Source organism: Micropterus salmoides, unplaced genomic scaffold (genome assembly GCF_014851395.1).
Source record: "Micropterus salmoides isolate LMB-PRFRI ecotype aquatic unplaced genomic scaffold, ASM1485139v1 Ms_hic_scaffold_14, whole genome shotgun sequence".
In the NCBI taxonomy this organism is placed as follows: domain Eukaryota; kingdom Metazoa; phylum Chordata; class Actinopteri; order Centrarchiformes; family Centrarchidae; genus Micropterus; species Micropterus salmoides.
This window is the reverse complement of record NW_024040485.1, coordinates 8,459,448-8,476,127: the sequence shown is the minus strand read 5'-3', so window position 1 is coordinate 8,476,127 and position 16,680 is coordinate 8,459,448. Positions and strand designations below refer to the sequence as shown.

The window sequence follows — 16,680 nt, the reverse complement described above, 5'->3', positions numbered from 1 at the left end:
CCATTGAGAACTAACTCATGTATAAACTTGTTATTTTTTTTTTTAAAGAATGTTTTTTTAATATAAAAACATTGCAAAAATCGTTTTTGCTGTGCCCATTCTGTTAGTGTTTATCCAATATCAGAAAATAGACGTTGTAGGGTCGGTGGCTAAGCAGTCTTCATCCATCAGTTGAGCCCTCCTATACTGTAAGTACAAAATTGTGACTGACTGAGAGATACCCGCCTATTTTTGATGCTTTATAAACTGCAAAAGATGTAGTATTTTTGTCAAATATTGCCATTTTCCCCATGTCTCTGGGTAAGTATCAAATGTTCTGAGGGGAGGAATAGTGCTTTAGACTTGAACCATGTTTCCGAGACTCATTTCCCCTTGTGTGATTCTACTGACTGCACAACATTTAGACTTTAAAATCTTTTACAGTATGTTGACTTTGTAGATTGTTAGACTATTTGTGTAGGTAGCATTTCAGTGCCAGTTGGATTTCTGAACTGAGGGTTTGAATGTCAGCACTCTGTTACACTGTTGGTAGGAACTGTTTAAGGATGTCCATGTGGTTTTTTTGCGTTTTGAATTCCTGACCTGCTAAGTGCCATTGTCTAGCTGAGACTGTCATGTTAATGCCATTTATTGCAACATATTGCTTAAAAGTCCCACTGCATTACTTCAGTGTAGCATGCTTAGGTTTCTGCTGTTATTTTAATGCCCTATATGAGCATGTGGAATGCTTATAGTGGAAGAGCTTCTCACTAGTTCAGTACTGATAATGACATTTTCTGAATGAGCACCATTGTTGAAAGGCTGTTAATTTTAAAGTAAAACAAAGTCTTGCAAAACTGCATTGTTCACTGATGGCAAAGAGTGCAATATATCTGATCTTTGCAGTGTCGTCCCAGACCTTGCACCTTAGGTTCTGCTGCAATAACACAGGTAAGCGAAACCTAAGGAAACCAGTGTTTTTGTCCAGTGACATGATCCAATATACATGTAAAGAAATGCTTACCTGTGTCTTTAACATGCCTCAATGCATTTATGCTTAGTCATAAAGAAATGTCCAGGATATCTTAAGTATGAGCAGCCTTTTTTTAAGATCTTTCATGAATGAACTGCATGACATGAGCTGTATGACTTTACCCAGAAAACGTTGTTGCATAGGCTCACTGAGGAAATGTTGTCATTGTCGTCTGTGCTTAATAATTGATAGCTTTATCTTTGCATCCCGGTAAGTCTGACAGTGACTGTAATTTCGATGCTTTAGACAACTTTGACACTGGTATAGTAAACTGCATGCCATGCAAACCTGTTGTCAGAAGTTAGCAATGTGCAAAGGTCAATGTACTAGGTCAAACACGGTGAAATACATTTTCATTTCTGTCGTGGTGTGAATCTGCCCTCAAGTGCAGTGCAAATCTGCTATTGAAACGCTGCTGCCTTCACTTCTCGCTCACAGTGTTGGAGGATGCTGCAAGCTTAGGTCATAGAATCAGGCCCTGTCGTAGTTTGTCCCCAAAAGGAGGAATCCTTTGAGTCTATCCCACTGCTGAACGTAGACCGTTCAAGAGCTCCAGTGATAAGGTAAAAAAGCAACGCAATGAAATTTAAACTCTGTGATTGCAAAGTGGTGTTCAGATACATGTTTTTTCCAGCTCGGATTGACTGTTTCTTAACCATGATGCCATAGTGTATTTAGAGTTGTCTGATGGTTTATTTTATCGCTTGAATGCCTTCAATAACCTTTTAGTTAATAGGAATGTGCTTTAGAAAGTTGGATGAGGACAGGAACTAATGTACTTTCAATTACATATGCACTTTTATTGGCAGTAAATTTGGGGTTATCAGCTTAAAGTCACTACTTCTGTGTAGTTTAAGGGTCACATTGTTTGTTTGAGGCTGTTCACTATGTACATGTGAGATGCTCAGTGTTTCAACACAGTTCGTGGGGGGTGTAGAAGACAAAACAAGGAGCATGCCTTTTATAGAGGTAAAAGGTTTCATGTGTTTTTGTATATTAAATCTATTCGTGGTTTGTTTTTTGAATCAACTGTTCTGACTTTTGACATGTTGCCATGTTCATTAATAAAGTTGTAACAAATAACCGGACTTGAAGTTTTATTTTACATTATAGAGAACAGTCTATTTGCTTAATTTATACACACAATGTAAACTCAAATTTAAAACCTTCTTCCCTGTGTTGCTAAAATAAGAGCCACCTGGTTTAAAACAATACTCATGCTCATCTGTACATTGAAAAACCTGCTGCTACTGGCCCTACATCGATCCTTTTTCTAATGAGATTATGATTAAAGACAAGTCAATCCCCGATTCTGGTCCGTTTTAACATGAGGATCTTCCAAAGTTGGAGACCTTCTGTGTCACCTATGGCGACTGCAGTTCAGTAATTTCCATTAATGCCGTTATTTTCTTAGTCATTTTGATCTATATATTTTAAACAAATCCCAGCCCATGTTGCTAGAGCCCATGGGGAAAAATTTTGTCCAATCATCAGTCTGAAATACAGCTGTATGGGAAACCAAGACTTTTGAGGGTATAAAAAAAACCCAAAACAAACTGAAGAACTGCTTGATAAGACAGAACTCGGACTGTGTGGCCTCATTGGCTTTCAGCTGAATGTCAGTATGCATTCTTATACAGAACTTGGCTCTAAGTAACAATACCGTGTAGAAATACTACTTAAAGCAAAAGCGCTCATTAATATGCATCTAGCTTTTTGGATTCAACTCATTTTCAGTATAGTTTTACTTCACTGCTGAAAGTGCTCATGTTGCGCATGTTCTGTACACGGCAGTGACTGAACAGTAGAGCAGACAATTTGCATTGCAGTGTTTTTCAGACTGACACTCTGATAAAGGCTTTAATATGTCCATTGATGATAAGGCAGCTTGTGCGTTTGCATGTCATGAAAACTGTGTGGCACAACTTGTTTAACAGCTGTAGGATTATGCAATACTGTTGTATATTTTATTTCCTGTAGCTGGTGGTATGAAGGGGATTAGGGCCTTGTAAGATGCATGTGCCAGGCTTCATTTTAAATATTGCTTGAAGGTTTGAGTCTGGGGGCCACAAAAGCAACTTATAGTCTGACCCTGTGACTCCAATCAACACATTTTAGATTTCTCTGTCTTTGTTCAAGGACTTCCTGTGCAACATGCTTATAACAAACAAGTACATTTAATGGTTTTGCATTGCTGATGCTCATTAAGATGGATGTTAATACAACACTGGTATTCATACTAACGCATGTTTGAAGCTGATCACAAATCCATTGATGCGTACATGTAAAACTACATCTTCTAAAAAATAAAATGTAGCTGTATAGTAAAATAAATATTGTAAAGTACATTTTCTTCACACACAGTGCTCTTAACTGCATTAAATATGCCTTAATTTATACAGCGAAATATCTACTGCAAGAGAATTAATGCCAGTCTCTCAGCAGATTAATTTACACATTATTGCTATGATATTTTAAGACTAACGTGCACTGCCATGGCACAATGGAAGGGGGCTGGGGAGAGGAGATAATGATCCAGTGTGAAGGCAGACAGCTTGTACAGTTTATATGGCTCCTCAAATACATAAATAGGATAGGAGATGTGATCGGTCCGACAGTTGGCGTGAACTCGCCGAATAAATTCTGCGATTTCTGTGTATGGCGTTTGATGACCCTGGCTCTCCTCACTGCACTCGCGCCTCCAGCAGGGCACTGGGCATTAGCTGGACCTGGGGAGGATTGCAGCTGGTGACGTGCAGCAGGGAGTCTGCTCCCAGGTACGCCAGCAATAGTTCAGAGTGGCGGTGTAACAGGTGGAGCATGTCCTCTGCGAGGCTCTCCACACAAGAGTAACGTACTTTGTCCAGGTCAAAAATGTCCTTTAGGAAGTACAGCACCTGATCCTGGCGGAAAAGATCAATTTGTGAAAACATTTTCTTGTGGCGCACACACATAGTGAGGATACTGAGCAGGCTGGGTCTTTCTGGTTTGTTTAAATGAAATTGGGTGGCATTTTGAATATTTGAAGATTTTTTAAAAACACATTCAGAGATATTCTTCCCTCAAGAGTTTGTAGTTTACTAGTATCTACTGTATGGGGACCAGTTCCTTGGAGTAAGAATTATTAGTAAGAACAATTATTTTGATTAAATTGTGGTGCATATCTTTTTTTCAATTCAATTTAAATACATTTGAAAATGATCACAACTTGAGAATTATTAAATTAATATAAATTATTAAAGAATTAAAACACCTACACAAGTAAAAATCCTATTTAGAAGAGGCTACTGGCAGATATGTTATCACCTCATTTTCTGGTGATGAGACTGACCTTGAAGAAGCAGCATAGGTCGTGCAGGGAACTCTTGGGCCCCAGAAAGCCCCAGGCCAGAACGGGGCTGATCTGTTCACACACAGCGTAGAAATGGGCAATGAAGCCATCAGGGACCTGAGAGACACCGAAAGAGGTTAATGTGCTGTCCTGACCATTTTAACTAATACAGTTAATAAACATGTAATAATTAAAATGTAAGCCATGTTGTCTATTAATTGTGAGAGAAAAATCAAACAAGGCATCTAGCTATTTCAACAGGAAAACTATTTGAAGCTGTTGGACTTTTGTTGTACCTTTATGTGTTGTCTCTTCTGCTTCATAACGGACCAACAGCTAGATGCCACCGCCTGTGAAATGCATGCAGATTAAACATCTTTAAAAAGCCAAAATATGTAATGCACCACCTTAAAAATAATAAGACACAAAACTATAAGCCTATAACTTGGCTTTTTTATTTTCCCTTTTCAAGCCATCATCTCCAATTTACAGTATATGCACCTATGCAATCACCATTGTGGTCTGGGAGGTCTTAGCGTTGTTATTCTGTTAAATGTTTACTTCTGTTTGGTTTTCAGCATTTAAGTTATTGAGGTGTAGGATAATCTAAGTAGTACATGTCTGTCAAGTATTGCCAAGAGAAGTATCTTATTTGTTTACTCACCGTCTCCTTAAAGGAGCTGTTGAGCCACCGGTTGTTGATCACGTTCAGGATGGAGATTGGTGGATTCTCCAGATCCTCAAATGAGTCCATCAGGATGAAGTCCAGCACTATGTCATAGAAATTCAAGTGCTTCACCTGGTGAAGATGAGTACACAAGAAAAGAGGTTGTCCACTCCTGTTTGCACCATTTTCTGATCAGACGTCGTATAGTGGAGAAGTTTAATCATTTGGTTAAGTAGCACCCTTACCCCTCGTGTGGCCAGCTCCACCTCTGTGTTTTCCCAGTGCTCTGTGTGCTCCAGGAAGGAAATCATCTCCTCAAACTCTTCTTCGAATCTCTTTGGGCTCTGAAAACCAAACAATAACGGTTAGGAAGAGAAGCACTTGTTGAAGATGCATCACCTTATCCTTGACTAGTTGTGGATTCAGTCTTACCTTCTGTGCTTTAACAATAATGGAAGACAGTATTTTCTTTCCTGTGTCAGCCAGAAACATCCTGGTCGTTCTCTCGCACAAAATGAGCTGGAGAAAAAAACAAAACATTTTACATAACCTGATCCTTTTATTTAAAATGGAGTTAAAAATTTAAGTTCTGCACATACAGGGGGCTTTAATTTAGTGAGTTAAATGGTTCCCACTGTGGTCCAGGGTAGTGACGTTAACATGGATTTTCTTCAGTAGGGTGTCCTCCATTTCTGTTATTATGATGTGTTTTAGTTCATAAGGTCCTACTGTACCTGACATGCCTGCCGAACACAGTGCAACTTGGCCAGGAAATCTACGTCCCCAAGACACTCCAGCATCTCTGTCCTGAGTATGAAAATCAAGAAAAAGTCGAGAATAAAATGCTGGCAGACATGAACTCATGAAGGAACTCCACACAGCAGGTTCCAGGAATGTAGGTCCTCTGCGTTTCACATTTGTTATACTACTCACCGCAGCACCCTGCAGGAGATCTTGCCATCCTCGGCCATCTGCAGGGCCTCCTCGTAGAAAGGGTGATGACCGAGAGGGAAGACACTCCTCAGCTCTCTGTGCTCCGACAGCTGATACAGAGACAGAAAGCAGAGCTTTTTTATGGACTGAACAATGATCATTTAAATCCCATGCCTTTCAGATAGAAGGCTTGATGCGTACACCATCTCGAAATGGAGCCCACAGATTTTTCCACTAGAAAGAGAATGTCACGCCTCTTATTCATAATGCAGTATGTCCTTCTGTGTCCTCTTATGATTCTTAAACATCCATGCAAACACAAAGCTTTTGAGGGCTGACACCAAAACCTTTGAAGAGAAGAGGCGCATCAAAACAACTCTTTAATATTAAGCCATATGTACGCTAAACAAAATTATAAACGCAACTTTTGTTTGTGGCCCCATTCATCATGAGCTGAAGTCATGAGCTGAAGTCAAAGATCTAAGACTTTCTCTATGTACACAAAAGGCCTATTTCTCTCAAATATTGTTCACAAATCTGTCAAAATCTGTGTTAGTGAGCCGAGATAATCGATCCACCTCACAGATGTGGCATATCAAGATGCTGTTCAGTCTGGCCACAATAAAAGGCCACTCTAAAATGTGCAGTTCCATCACACAGCACAATGCCACAGTCGTCACAAGTTTTGAGGGAGCGTGCAGTTGGCACGCTGACTGCAGGAATGTCCACCAAAGCTGATGTCCTGAATTGAATGTTCATTTCTCTACCATAAGCCGTCGCCAAAGGAGTTTCAGAGAATTTGGCAGCACATCCAACCGGCCTCACAACCGCAGACCACGTGTAACCACACCAGCCCACCTATTGCGCATGTTTGGGATGCTCTTGATACGAGAGCGTGTTCCAGGTCCTGTCAATATCCAGCAACTTCGCACAGCCATTGAAGATGAGTGGACCAACACTCCACAGGCCACAATCAACAACCTGATCAGCTCTATGCGAAGGAGATGTGTTGCACTGAATGAGGCAAATGGTGGTCACAACAGATACTGACTGGTTTCCGGACTCCAACGGAACCCACGCCCCAATACAGTGATTGTATATTGTTATTGTATATTTTTGAGAGGCCTTTTATTGTGGCCAGCCGAAGGCACACCTGTGCAATAACCATGCTGTCTGATCAGCATCTTGTTATGCTACACCTGTGAGGTGGATGAATTAACTCGGCAAAGGAGAAGTGCTCACTAACACAGATTTTGACAGATTTATGAACCATATTACCATAATAATTGAACCATAATAGACCTTTTGTGTACATAGAGAAAGTCTTAGATCTTTGAGTTCAGCTCATGATGAATGAGGGCAAAAACAAGTGTTACGTTTAAAATTTTTTCAGTATAGTTGCTTTGCTCCCACATTTATTTATTCATTGTTTCTGACATCTTTTCTAACAGCTAAACCTGACATAATGCTTATACGTTACACGCTGTTCTTCTGTATTCTCATCAAGGAGCTGAATATTAGAGTCAGCTTTGGTATCAGGGGTTGAACCTCAAGTTTCTTGGCTCGCCTAAAATAAGTGCAGGTTCATTATGTCCTGGATTACTTCTTAAGATATGTGTGATCTGTGTGCTTTTATCGTTATAGTGAGGTATGAGTGATCCAGTTTGACTGCTCCAAGCTCTTGACAGTTACTGGTCTGTACAGGTTTGAGGGTATACACACCTTTGCTTGAAGCTGTTATTTAAAAAGAAGAATTTACTGCAGGCTTAAGTCCCAGATAGCTTAACAGCTATTTACGTCAAATGATTAGTATTGTACATGTCAATACCCAATCCTGGTAGATATATACAGCACCTTTAGCTTTCAGTGTGTGGGGGGGGGGGGGGCTTTATGTGAACATTTCACCTTCATTTCAAGGAAGCTTGTAGCCTCAGTAAACAAGTCATTCTTAACCAGTTTATTTTTGTACTTTGTGAGTCAAGTGCACCAGTAGCACCGGATTCCCATCTCGAGCCCCCACAGTGACTTAATGAGAAAAGGAGATAAGCGGAGTACTGCTAAACACCGGATGGTGAACTCACAGGAAGACCAAAGCTATTTGAATCAACCTCCCGCTGTGGGCTTGTTGAGATTTAGATCTTTGCTTGTTTCTCTTCTACGGAAACTCAGGTGCTCACCTGGGGGATTACAAAGCATCTTATTTATTACACTACTGTTAACTACACTTCTAAAGATTCCACCGTAGTATTATAGTAATAGTTTTTTGTCCATATTTCATCTGCATCTCAACAACTGATTATTTCTAACTGATGATCCAGAATATTTTGCAAGACATTATATTAACAACCTAATAATGGATATCGATATTTTGGAGAACACCAGTGTTTTGTGCCCACCTTTTCAGTTATAACAACCCATTGTATGATGTCAATACAAGAATCAATGAAAACAGTGAATTTGACAGTTTTTTTTTCAAATTCTACATTCAAGGCGGGATGAGCAATTCTAATACAAAACATGTCTTTTTGTCAAAAGTCACGCTGCATAACACTATTCCAGCCATGATTTTTTGTGTCAGGAAATGTTAACTGACTTGCCTGTGGAAATTGAGCTTATTTACTAGTTTTCAAAGACATACTGTTCTGTGATGTTAGCTTCAGTAGCAGGGGAGTTGTGAGTGACGCTGTCTGGAGCTGCTGTGCTGCCTCTGCGACCGTCTTGTCCTCTCTGCATATTAGCTTCTGTAGCGACAGTTTGCTAACCCACAATTTAGCTAACGTTAGTAGCTAAATTAGCAGTCTTGCTGTGTCGTTCACTCTATTTCATGGTTTTTGTCATGGTGTTGGATTTCTGCAGAATTGCTTATTCCATCTTTAATATGCATAAGAGCACATTGTTATGGTTGGTTAGCTGAGATAAAGATGAAAATATAATAACTCCGGATTTGTTACTGTGAAGTGCTACTTTCGTTAAATGTTAGAGAAGCTGCTGAAAAATTACTTTAAAACTTCTTTGCATAAACTCAAATACTATACTTTAACAACATCTATCTGTAAATAGACTGGTAATGGAAGATATTTTTAAATCAATCATACCTACTATTTCAGCAGTTTAGTTCAGTGTTATTTTTTGATTATTGCCACCAAAAGTTTTCTTAGTGGTTGTTTGGAGATTTTTTGTTGCATGGGATCAGCCTGTGGTTATGCAGAGCATGATGGTGAGAGCTTCTCTCACCTCAGCAGCAGACACAAATGAGTCAGTGGAGGCGATGCTGATGCTGTCTCTCAGACAGGCGTCGTCCAGCTCCTCTCTGGCCGAAAGGTCTGCCATTTTCTCTGTGATGGGGAATAATCTTTGTAATGTGTTGCATAACAGGTGTACAATATTATTATATCCTGTGTGCATCATGGAAATTACATAATACTGCATCAGTGACTCACCGTGACTGCTGCTGTGGGATGAGGGCTCTGACATGCACAACACTCCCTCAAACTCCTCCTGGAGGCTATAAGCCCTCTGCAGCAGAGACTTCAGCCTGTGGGTGAACTCTGTGCTGATGACGCCCTGAACACAAAGACATTGAAATATGGCTCACAAAGCCAGGTCCTAACATAATAAACTAATTCAAGTGAATGCAGTTGATTGTGATGATTAAAAAACAGGCCTAACAAACGTAAATAGCAGGTTTATGTTGTTATGTTTATTCTAAATCATCATTAAAATGATAATTCCCTATTTCACTACAAAGATCTCTTTCAGTTGTTTGCTGAGAATTATCCGTGACTGAGCAGTAGACTGGATGAATGTTTGGGTCCCCGAGCTTAACTATTTGACCTGCACTAATCTAAACCCTTCCAACCAGGTTAGAGAGCTAATGGGTGAGCTGTTACGCAATCCAAACTCCGTGACATTGGTGGGTTGTCAGAGTGCTGGTTATTCATCCATAGGGCCTGTAGTGCAGTTTTTGTGGGCAGTACATTCTTCTCTACCTTCCTTTGGTATACAAGGATGCACAGACAGGAGTGCGGACATTCCAAGTTAAACTCATTTACAGTCTCCTACAACTCCTTCACCTCTATACCCAAATTAAGGCATGAATTGGTGTGAAATATAAGCAAATTATATCTTTCAATGATGAGTGTGTTTCTGCGTGTTTACCTCCATGCTCCGCTCAGCGATGACGTCTCCAGCTTCTGTTTTGACAGATGCACAGCTGGCATCGTCCTCGCCCTGCCTGCTCCTGAATGTCAACGCTTCCTCCCACCGCCTTAGGGCCTCCTCAAATAAATCCATACCTGCGCACACACACAAAATCTGAGCCTCCTAAAACAATCAAGAGCTCAGTAGCTCCATTTTGAAACAAAAACAACCCACCATAAAACAATTATTACAAGAAATGTAGAGATGTATGACGGACTCAATACTTCCATCATTTCAACGCATTTATTATTTAACAAAGTGAGGTGAGGTAGTGTGCAACTGTCTTTACCCATAAGGTACAGGTTTTCAGGTGTGGTGACAGGTAAGTTGACCACACTGCAGACATCAGCTTCCCCCACTCTGTCCCAACAGGTGGATTCATTTGCGCAGGTACTGCTGCTGGATGAGTTCATGCTTTTTACCTGTAGAGACACAGCAGACGTTGACTTTCAAGCAGTGGAAGCAGCATCTTACAACAAACCCAGTGCAGGTCAACGCCATCAACTCAGCATTTCAGCTGCGTTTTCATTGCTAAGTGTATAGACGTAGGCCTACACAATGTTTGTAATTTGGTGTACTCATTAGTCTTGAAAAGCCGTGGTGAAACCGACATCTGCACATTTTTCTTATTAACTGCAAATCACACGTGCAAGGTTTATGGTTCACCCTATACAATCAACCCTATCTACAGAGCATCTACTTTTGTTTCTTAAAAATGTCCTTTGTTATTGCAGATATGTATCTGGGTTTTGATATTTTAAATAAAAATATCTACTAACTTAGTAGTCTTTCCGTTAAAACCATGCCTTTGTCTTACCGAGGCCAGGTTCAGCAGAGACCCAGGCAGTTTTCTGTAGTCTCCTGTGGCGACAACCAGACCAGAGGAGTAGCCATTCTTGGAGTTGAGGGAGAGAGTGATGTTTTGACTGGTGTTATCTGGCCAGATAAAGATGAGAGTTGAGAGTAATAATGTTTAAGAGAAAGATCAGAATACACTGATCACCCTAAATGAGAGTGTAGCAGGATTACACCGTGGATATGCCGTGTTTAATGACTACGACTGCATAAGTAACCTTTTCTGGGAACATAGGCCACACACCAGCAGGGACAAGGTTTGAAGAAAAAGCAATAAACATGTAAGCGTCTCAAAATGTTAGTAGCCACTCAGGTCACTCAGCACTTCGGTTTGCATTTGCATTGCATTGCATGTTGATTCCTGTGTAATTCTCACCCTGGGTCACAATCTAGCATTAACAAGAGTTTATTAAATCAGATATTATCACATGTGTTAGATTAACTGGTGTACAGATACAGAATTGGTGTGGCAAATGTGCCGAATTCTCCTAGCTCATGAACCTCTAGGCGGTTGGTCTGTGTCATTTCAGATTCCAGTTCGTCCTCCTTTACGGCCATCACCCCCACTCCCCTCACCTGGTTATCCCCCCCCATCTCCTCACCTGCAGCTCATTTTCCCCCAGTTAGCTCCAGCCGCTTTTACTTGCTCCCCGCCGGATTGTCTAGTGTCTCCAGCCAAGCTAACCAGCATTGTTCTGTATTCGATTGTGCATGACCTGCTCGTGCTCGACCCTGTTTGCCTGGTTTTTGGACGTTGCATCTCCTGCCTGCCTGCTTGGAGTTTTTAGGCTGATTTACCTGGTATTCTGACCCTTGCCTGCTCAGACCAAGTAAACCTGAACTTTGTATATTGCCTGTCACTGAGTCGTGCTTCTGGGTTCACAGACAATTTCTTCTGAAACCTGACAAATATACTCCCCTGTATTAAACTTGGTCCATATATAAAGCAGTCAAACATCAATCAACCTATTTAAAGATTGAATTGCCCTGGCCAGCTGCTCATTCAACTCCGTTCAATCCTGCATTTCTGTTAATGTAATAATCTTTGGGACTCTAATCAGTGGTAAATCTAAAGGGAGATTAAAGCATTTATCTGGAGCCCGTAGTTTACAGTAAACGCTAATACAGGAGCAGCCTAACGCGTCAGGCTGATTACACCAGCAACTGGGCTAACATACCAAATGGAGCTAACAGGCCAGTGAGCTGCTGGTTGAGAGGAAACAAACATCACAGCGTCAGAAAGTTATACCGTTCTCTGCTGAGGCCGGGGAGAGAAGCTCAAAGCCATCCTGCTCCCACTGAGGTGAGAGAGCCTTCTTTCTGCCCTTCCTCCTCTGGAAGTGGCGTGCAAGGAAGAGAAGCGAAGCAGCGCCAAAGGCAGTGGCTGCTACCAGCTTCTTGGTGCCTGTGCTGACACTCACCTGGGGGACAAGTAAAGAGAAGTTAAATGTTTTTGTGTATATAAAATAAGCCTGAGAAACATATTGATTTCTTCTCTACTTGGTTAGTCTGGGCAGGGCTCATGTTCCTTTGTACCTTCACATCTTGTTATTAAATGATCGCATCCCTGAAACTTGGTGGCCCGAGTGGTTACCTCGCACCATACGGTAAAAATGTTTTTATCAAATTAGCAATTATTCTGAAAGATATGGCAATCGCAATATCATTCATGATTAGTGGGAATGATTATTTTGGCATCACAATTTTCATTTTCAGTGAAAAAAATATTAAAACCATGATGATGTGACATTTGTTGGGGTCTGTCCCAACCTGTACATCTGGAGAAGAAGATTTGTAGGCAGCACTTACAGTACTTACATTATAATGCTCTTTTGTCACATTTTGCATTCAAATAATTGCAGCTTGTGCAATTTGGATATTGCACTTGGTCATATTGCGGTTTTGATACTATTGATTAATTGTACAAAAATGTGAGGGGTGTGAGATACTGTATAAGACAGACCGGGAAAAAAATATAATCATTACAACTGAGTACCAACCAACAGCTAGTTATCAAAATAACAACAGAGGTCAATGATATAGTACACAAGGTTGGATTTATCCTTGAAATTCTGAAATTGGGGTATCTATAATGTTTCCATTAAACAGTGATGGTGATAAACAGCACAAAAGGTGAGAAAAAACAACAGAAAGAAATACAGCACTTGAGAGAATACATTTCCTGACATCTAAAGATGCATAACTCAAAATATCATCGACGCTGATGACATAACAAGCAGCGTTGCGAATCAGCTAGCAGCCTGTCACCTAGATTTTAAAGAATCCAATTTCAGATAGCATGTGAAGCCCCCAACCGTCTATAGATAGAAACACTGAATAGCGAAGTAGATTATCCACAGACACCGCTGCTGCACATTCCCAACAACTGAAGATTACATAATAGAGAGTGTGGAGCTATGACAACAGCCATAATATTGACTTTTTCAAAAAGCCACTAAATGGGCTTGACGATTAAATGGTGATACAGGCTTGCATTGTTTTCGTGCTGTTTCCTTTCCTGCTACCACTACATGTCAGGCATGCTCCTACCAGATTCTTGGAGATAGCAGATGTGCTACGTGACTCGGGCCAGACACTCTCCTCATAAACACAACAACATGAGGGACATGTTACTGTGAAGTGCTACAACATGACCTTCCTTGGATAACTATGACCTGGATGACTGAGCGTCTTCACAGACACGCATCCATTTGGATTTTTTCCCTTTCAGAAAGATCTTTTTAAAAACATACATTTAAAATCGTTCTTTTCTTAAGTAAAGCTTCTAGTGTGATTAACAGAACAGTATTAACATGCTCATAGTGAGCCAGACACTGAGTTTTGGCTGTCCTTACTCTTCACCCATATCATACACAAAGCCTTTAGTTGGAAGAGCTGAGCTGCTCAAACAGGTAGTACTGTACTTCTAAACAGATGTAGCCACAGGCTCTCCTAACCAGCTTAGAGTGAACACTTACAACAGAGTTTTGCTAAATTCAATTAAATCTGACCTTCAGACAACTCACTCACTCACTCTGCCACAGATGAAAGGAAATTATGCAAGGAGAGAAGAAATGAGGAAATATGTTTTTAGAGAAATGAGTCGGCACAAGAACATTTCTACTGGCAGAATGAGTTTCTATTATTTATTGATTATTTTCATATGTATTTGATATTGATATTTCAATTGTGAACTCATTATTGAATATCTCAGATTATGATCATGAAACCAGCAAATTTTTCACGTTTTTGCGTAAAAAATTAAACGATTAATCGATTATCAAAATAGTTATTCTATCTATTCATTTTCTTTCGAACGACTAATCAAATGATCGTTGCAGATCTATTATGGACAAAAGTTAACTGTTAAATAGCAGCGAGCCAAGTTGTGAGACAGTGTGGATCTTTTGATGTAGAGTATTATTAATAGCAAGTATGAGGAAAAAATAGAAACAGGAACACAGCCAATGTTTCAAAGACAGATATAAAAAACAGTAACAACTCCCAATTACAAAGCTGTTGACCAACTCCCACCACTTTCAAACACACCCTCACCTGTGCCAGAGAGCTGTACACGGAGAGTGGCAAGTCGACCATGCGCAGGGCAGCAGCCTTGACAGACAGCTGGGAGCTTGTAAGGGTCTCATGTGTCATTGTGGCGGCCTATCCATGACTTAGCAACTTTCTTATCTTCATCACCATTCTTGCTGTACCTGAGGAGGATGACAGGACTGAGTAACATGCAAGGATTTAACCTTGGGCGCTAAGGAGGGGATATAAAGAAGTTATTACATAAAGCCTCTGTGACACAGTATGTGCGAGTGGCAATGCTTGCCAAACCTGAGTAGAGTAGGAGTAATGAAACACTTACATATTGTTAAAATATATATTGTTAAAATACTTCCCAATTACACAAAATGTTTCATTCCCAATTATTACTTACATGAAAAATATCTATGAAAGAACTAACAGACTGCCAAAGCTACGACACCCACCAAAAGGTATGAGAGTATTCCCAAACCTTTATACATACATTATATACATGCGAAAATTAGAGACTTTATCTTTCAATTTATCAGCAAACATACTGTTGTTCTCTCTAAACATAGTCACTCACTGCAGGACCACATCTTTTGAGCTGCTGCATATCCAACTGAGGAGACAACATGCAACATCCAATTAAGTTTGCATGAGAGACCCACGTGGCTCATCACATGGTTGATTATCCAATTTGATGCCAAGTCTTACCCTCACAAAATGTTGAATCTTTGTCTAACATTGCACATTTAGTAATATTACAGTTTTGTGTCTCTTCAAATGTTCTCAAACTTTCAGCTTGCACTTTGTAAACATGAATATATAACATCAGGGTAGTTTGCAGATAGCCTCAAAATATGGCTATTTTATGCTACTGACAAGTAAACAATAACAATACTAAATAGGCAGGGATCAGGTCAATTCATTTTCTCCTCTTGAACATCTGCATTAAACCACTAGCAATCTAGATTCCAACTAGTTTTGCACTCTTTCTACCTTAATAAAACTTTTTAATAACACATTAATAAGAGTGCAAAGTATAAGACACTAATGTTACACCACTTTTATACTGTACATGTCTATGCTTTATTGGGGAAATATATTACTGCATGTCTTGTCTACTTCTATGTTATGGTATTGCATTTTATATCACTTTTCTATTTTAATTTGTATTATTCTCTTCAATTTTGTTTGTTTCACTGCATGTGAAGCACTGTTAAATGCGTATGTGCTATAAAAATAAACTAGCCTTGTCTTGATAATACCCATTTTATATCAATACTTCACAACAAAGACTGAAATACCTAAAGTTTTGGCTTTCATTGAGTAACATTAGCACAATACCAGTAAATTCTGCCGACATAAATGAGCTGTTTCTTTCAAGAGTTTTAAGATTTCAGGGACGCTGACTGGAATAAAAGCAGCAGCCCAGCTCTGAAACAGTCTGTCGGGTTAATCATATTAGCACATGATTAGAAAATGATAGCACCCAACTGTTATTGGCCTGGTTGAGCAGCTAACGGCTAACTTATCTAACAGGCTAATAACAGCTAGCAGTATTAAACCAGCTTCAATTAAACAGTCTAACAAATAAAAAAAACAATCAATCTGGCTGATTCTTTTGTAATAGAATGTGACAAGCTCAAAGTATGAAGGATATCGCCGGTTCATTTTGAGGTTACCTCCACAGACTCCCAGTAGCTCACGCGGGTCTCCGGCTGACCTCAACTACAAGGACTCAAGCAGCTCGTGCCCATCGAGCGTGACTTTCAAAATAAAAGCATGCTCCTTGTCAACTTTATGGAGTTTTGGCGTCCCCTCTTGGCCAAATCAAGTATTACAGATATATTGATGCTGAGTTTTTTCCTGTAGGTACTGATGTGGGGCTTTTAATGAGTTATTATAACTTTACATTATGTAGTAATATTCTAAAGGCCCATATGTACCTGAAATTATGTGTAAAATTCAGCAGAAAATATGGAATAACTATTGAAATGATAAAAATGAATACGCTCTTGGTGAGTCAAAATTATAAGAGTAATAAGTGAAAATGTTTTTGGTTTTTTTTACGTCAAATTATAGACGCTTTCAACGGTAACAACATAAACAAACGGTACTGCGCATGTGCATTACTCTGGCCCAAAC

At 39.9% G+C, this 16,680-nt stretch overlaps 1 protein-coding gene across 1 annotated transcript; it reads right to left on the bottom strand.

Annotated features, from left to right (window-relative positions):
- Positions 1 to 2,092: 2,092 nt before the first annotated feature.
- miga1 (mitoguardin 1) lies at positions 2,093 to 16,313 on the bottom strand. The gene is made up of 16 exons (XM_038719212.1): positions 16,218 to 16,313; positions 14,554 to 14,711; positions 12,248 to 12,419; positions 10,961 to 11,079; positions 10,433 to 10,565; positions 10,102 to 10,238; positions 9,384 to 9,507; positions 9,178 to 9,278; positions 5,944 to 6,053; positions 5,745 to 5,817; positions 5,443 to 5,529; positions 5,256 to 5,354; positions 5,008 to 5,142; positions 4,640 to 4,693; positions 4,344 to 4,460; positions 2,093 to 3,915 (listed from the first exon to the last, which is right to left on the bottom strand). The coding sequence occupies exons 2-16, from the start codon at positions 14,650 to 14,652 to the stop codon at positions 3,697 to 3,699; spliced, it is 1,779 nt and encodes a 592-aa protein (XP_038575140.1). The 5' UTR covers positions 14,653 to 14,711; positions 16,218 to 16,313; the 3' UTR covers positions 2,093 to 3,696.
- Positions 16,314 to 16,680: the final 367 nt, after the last annotated feature.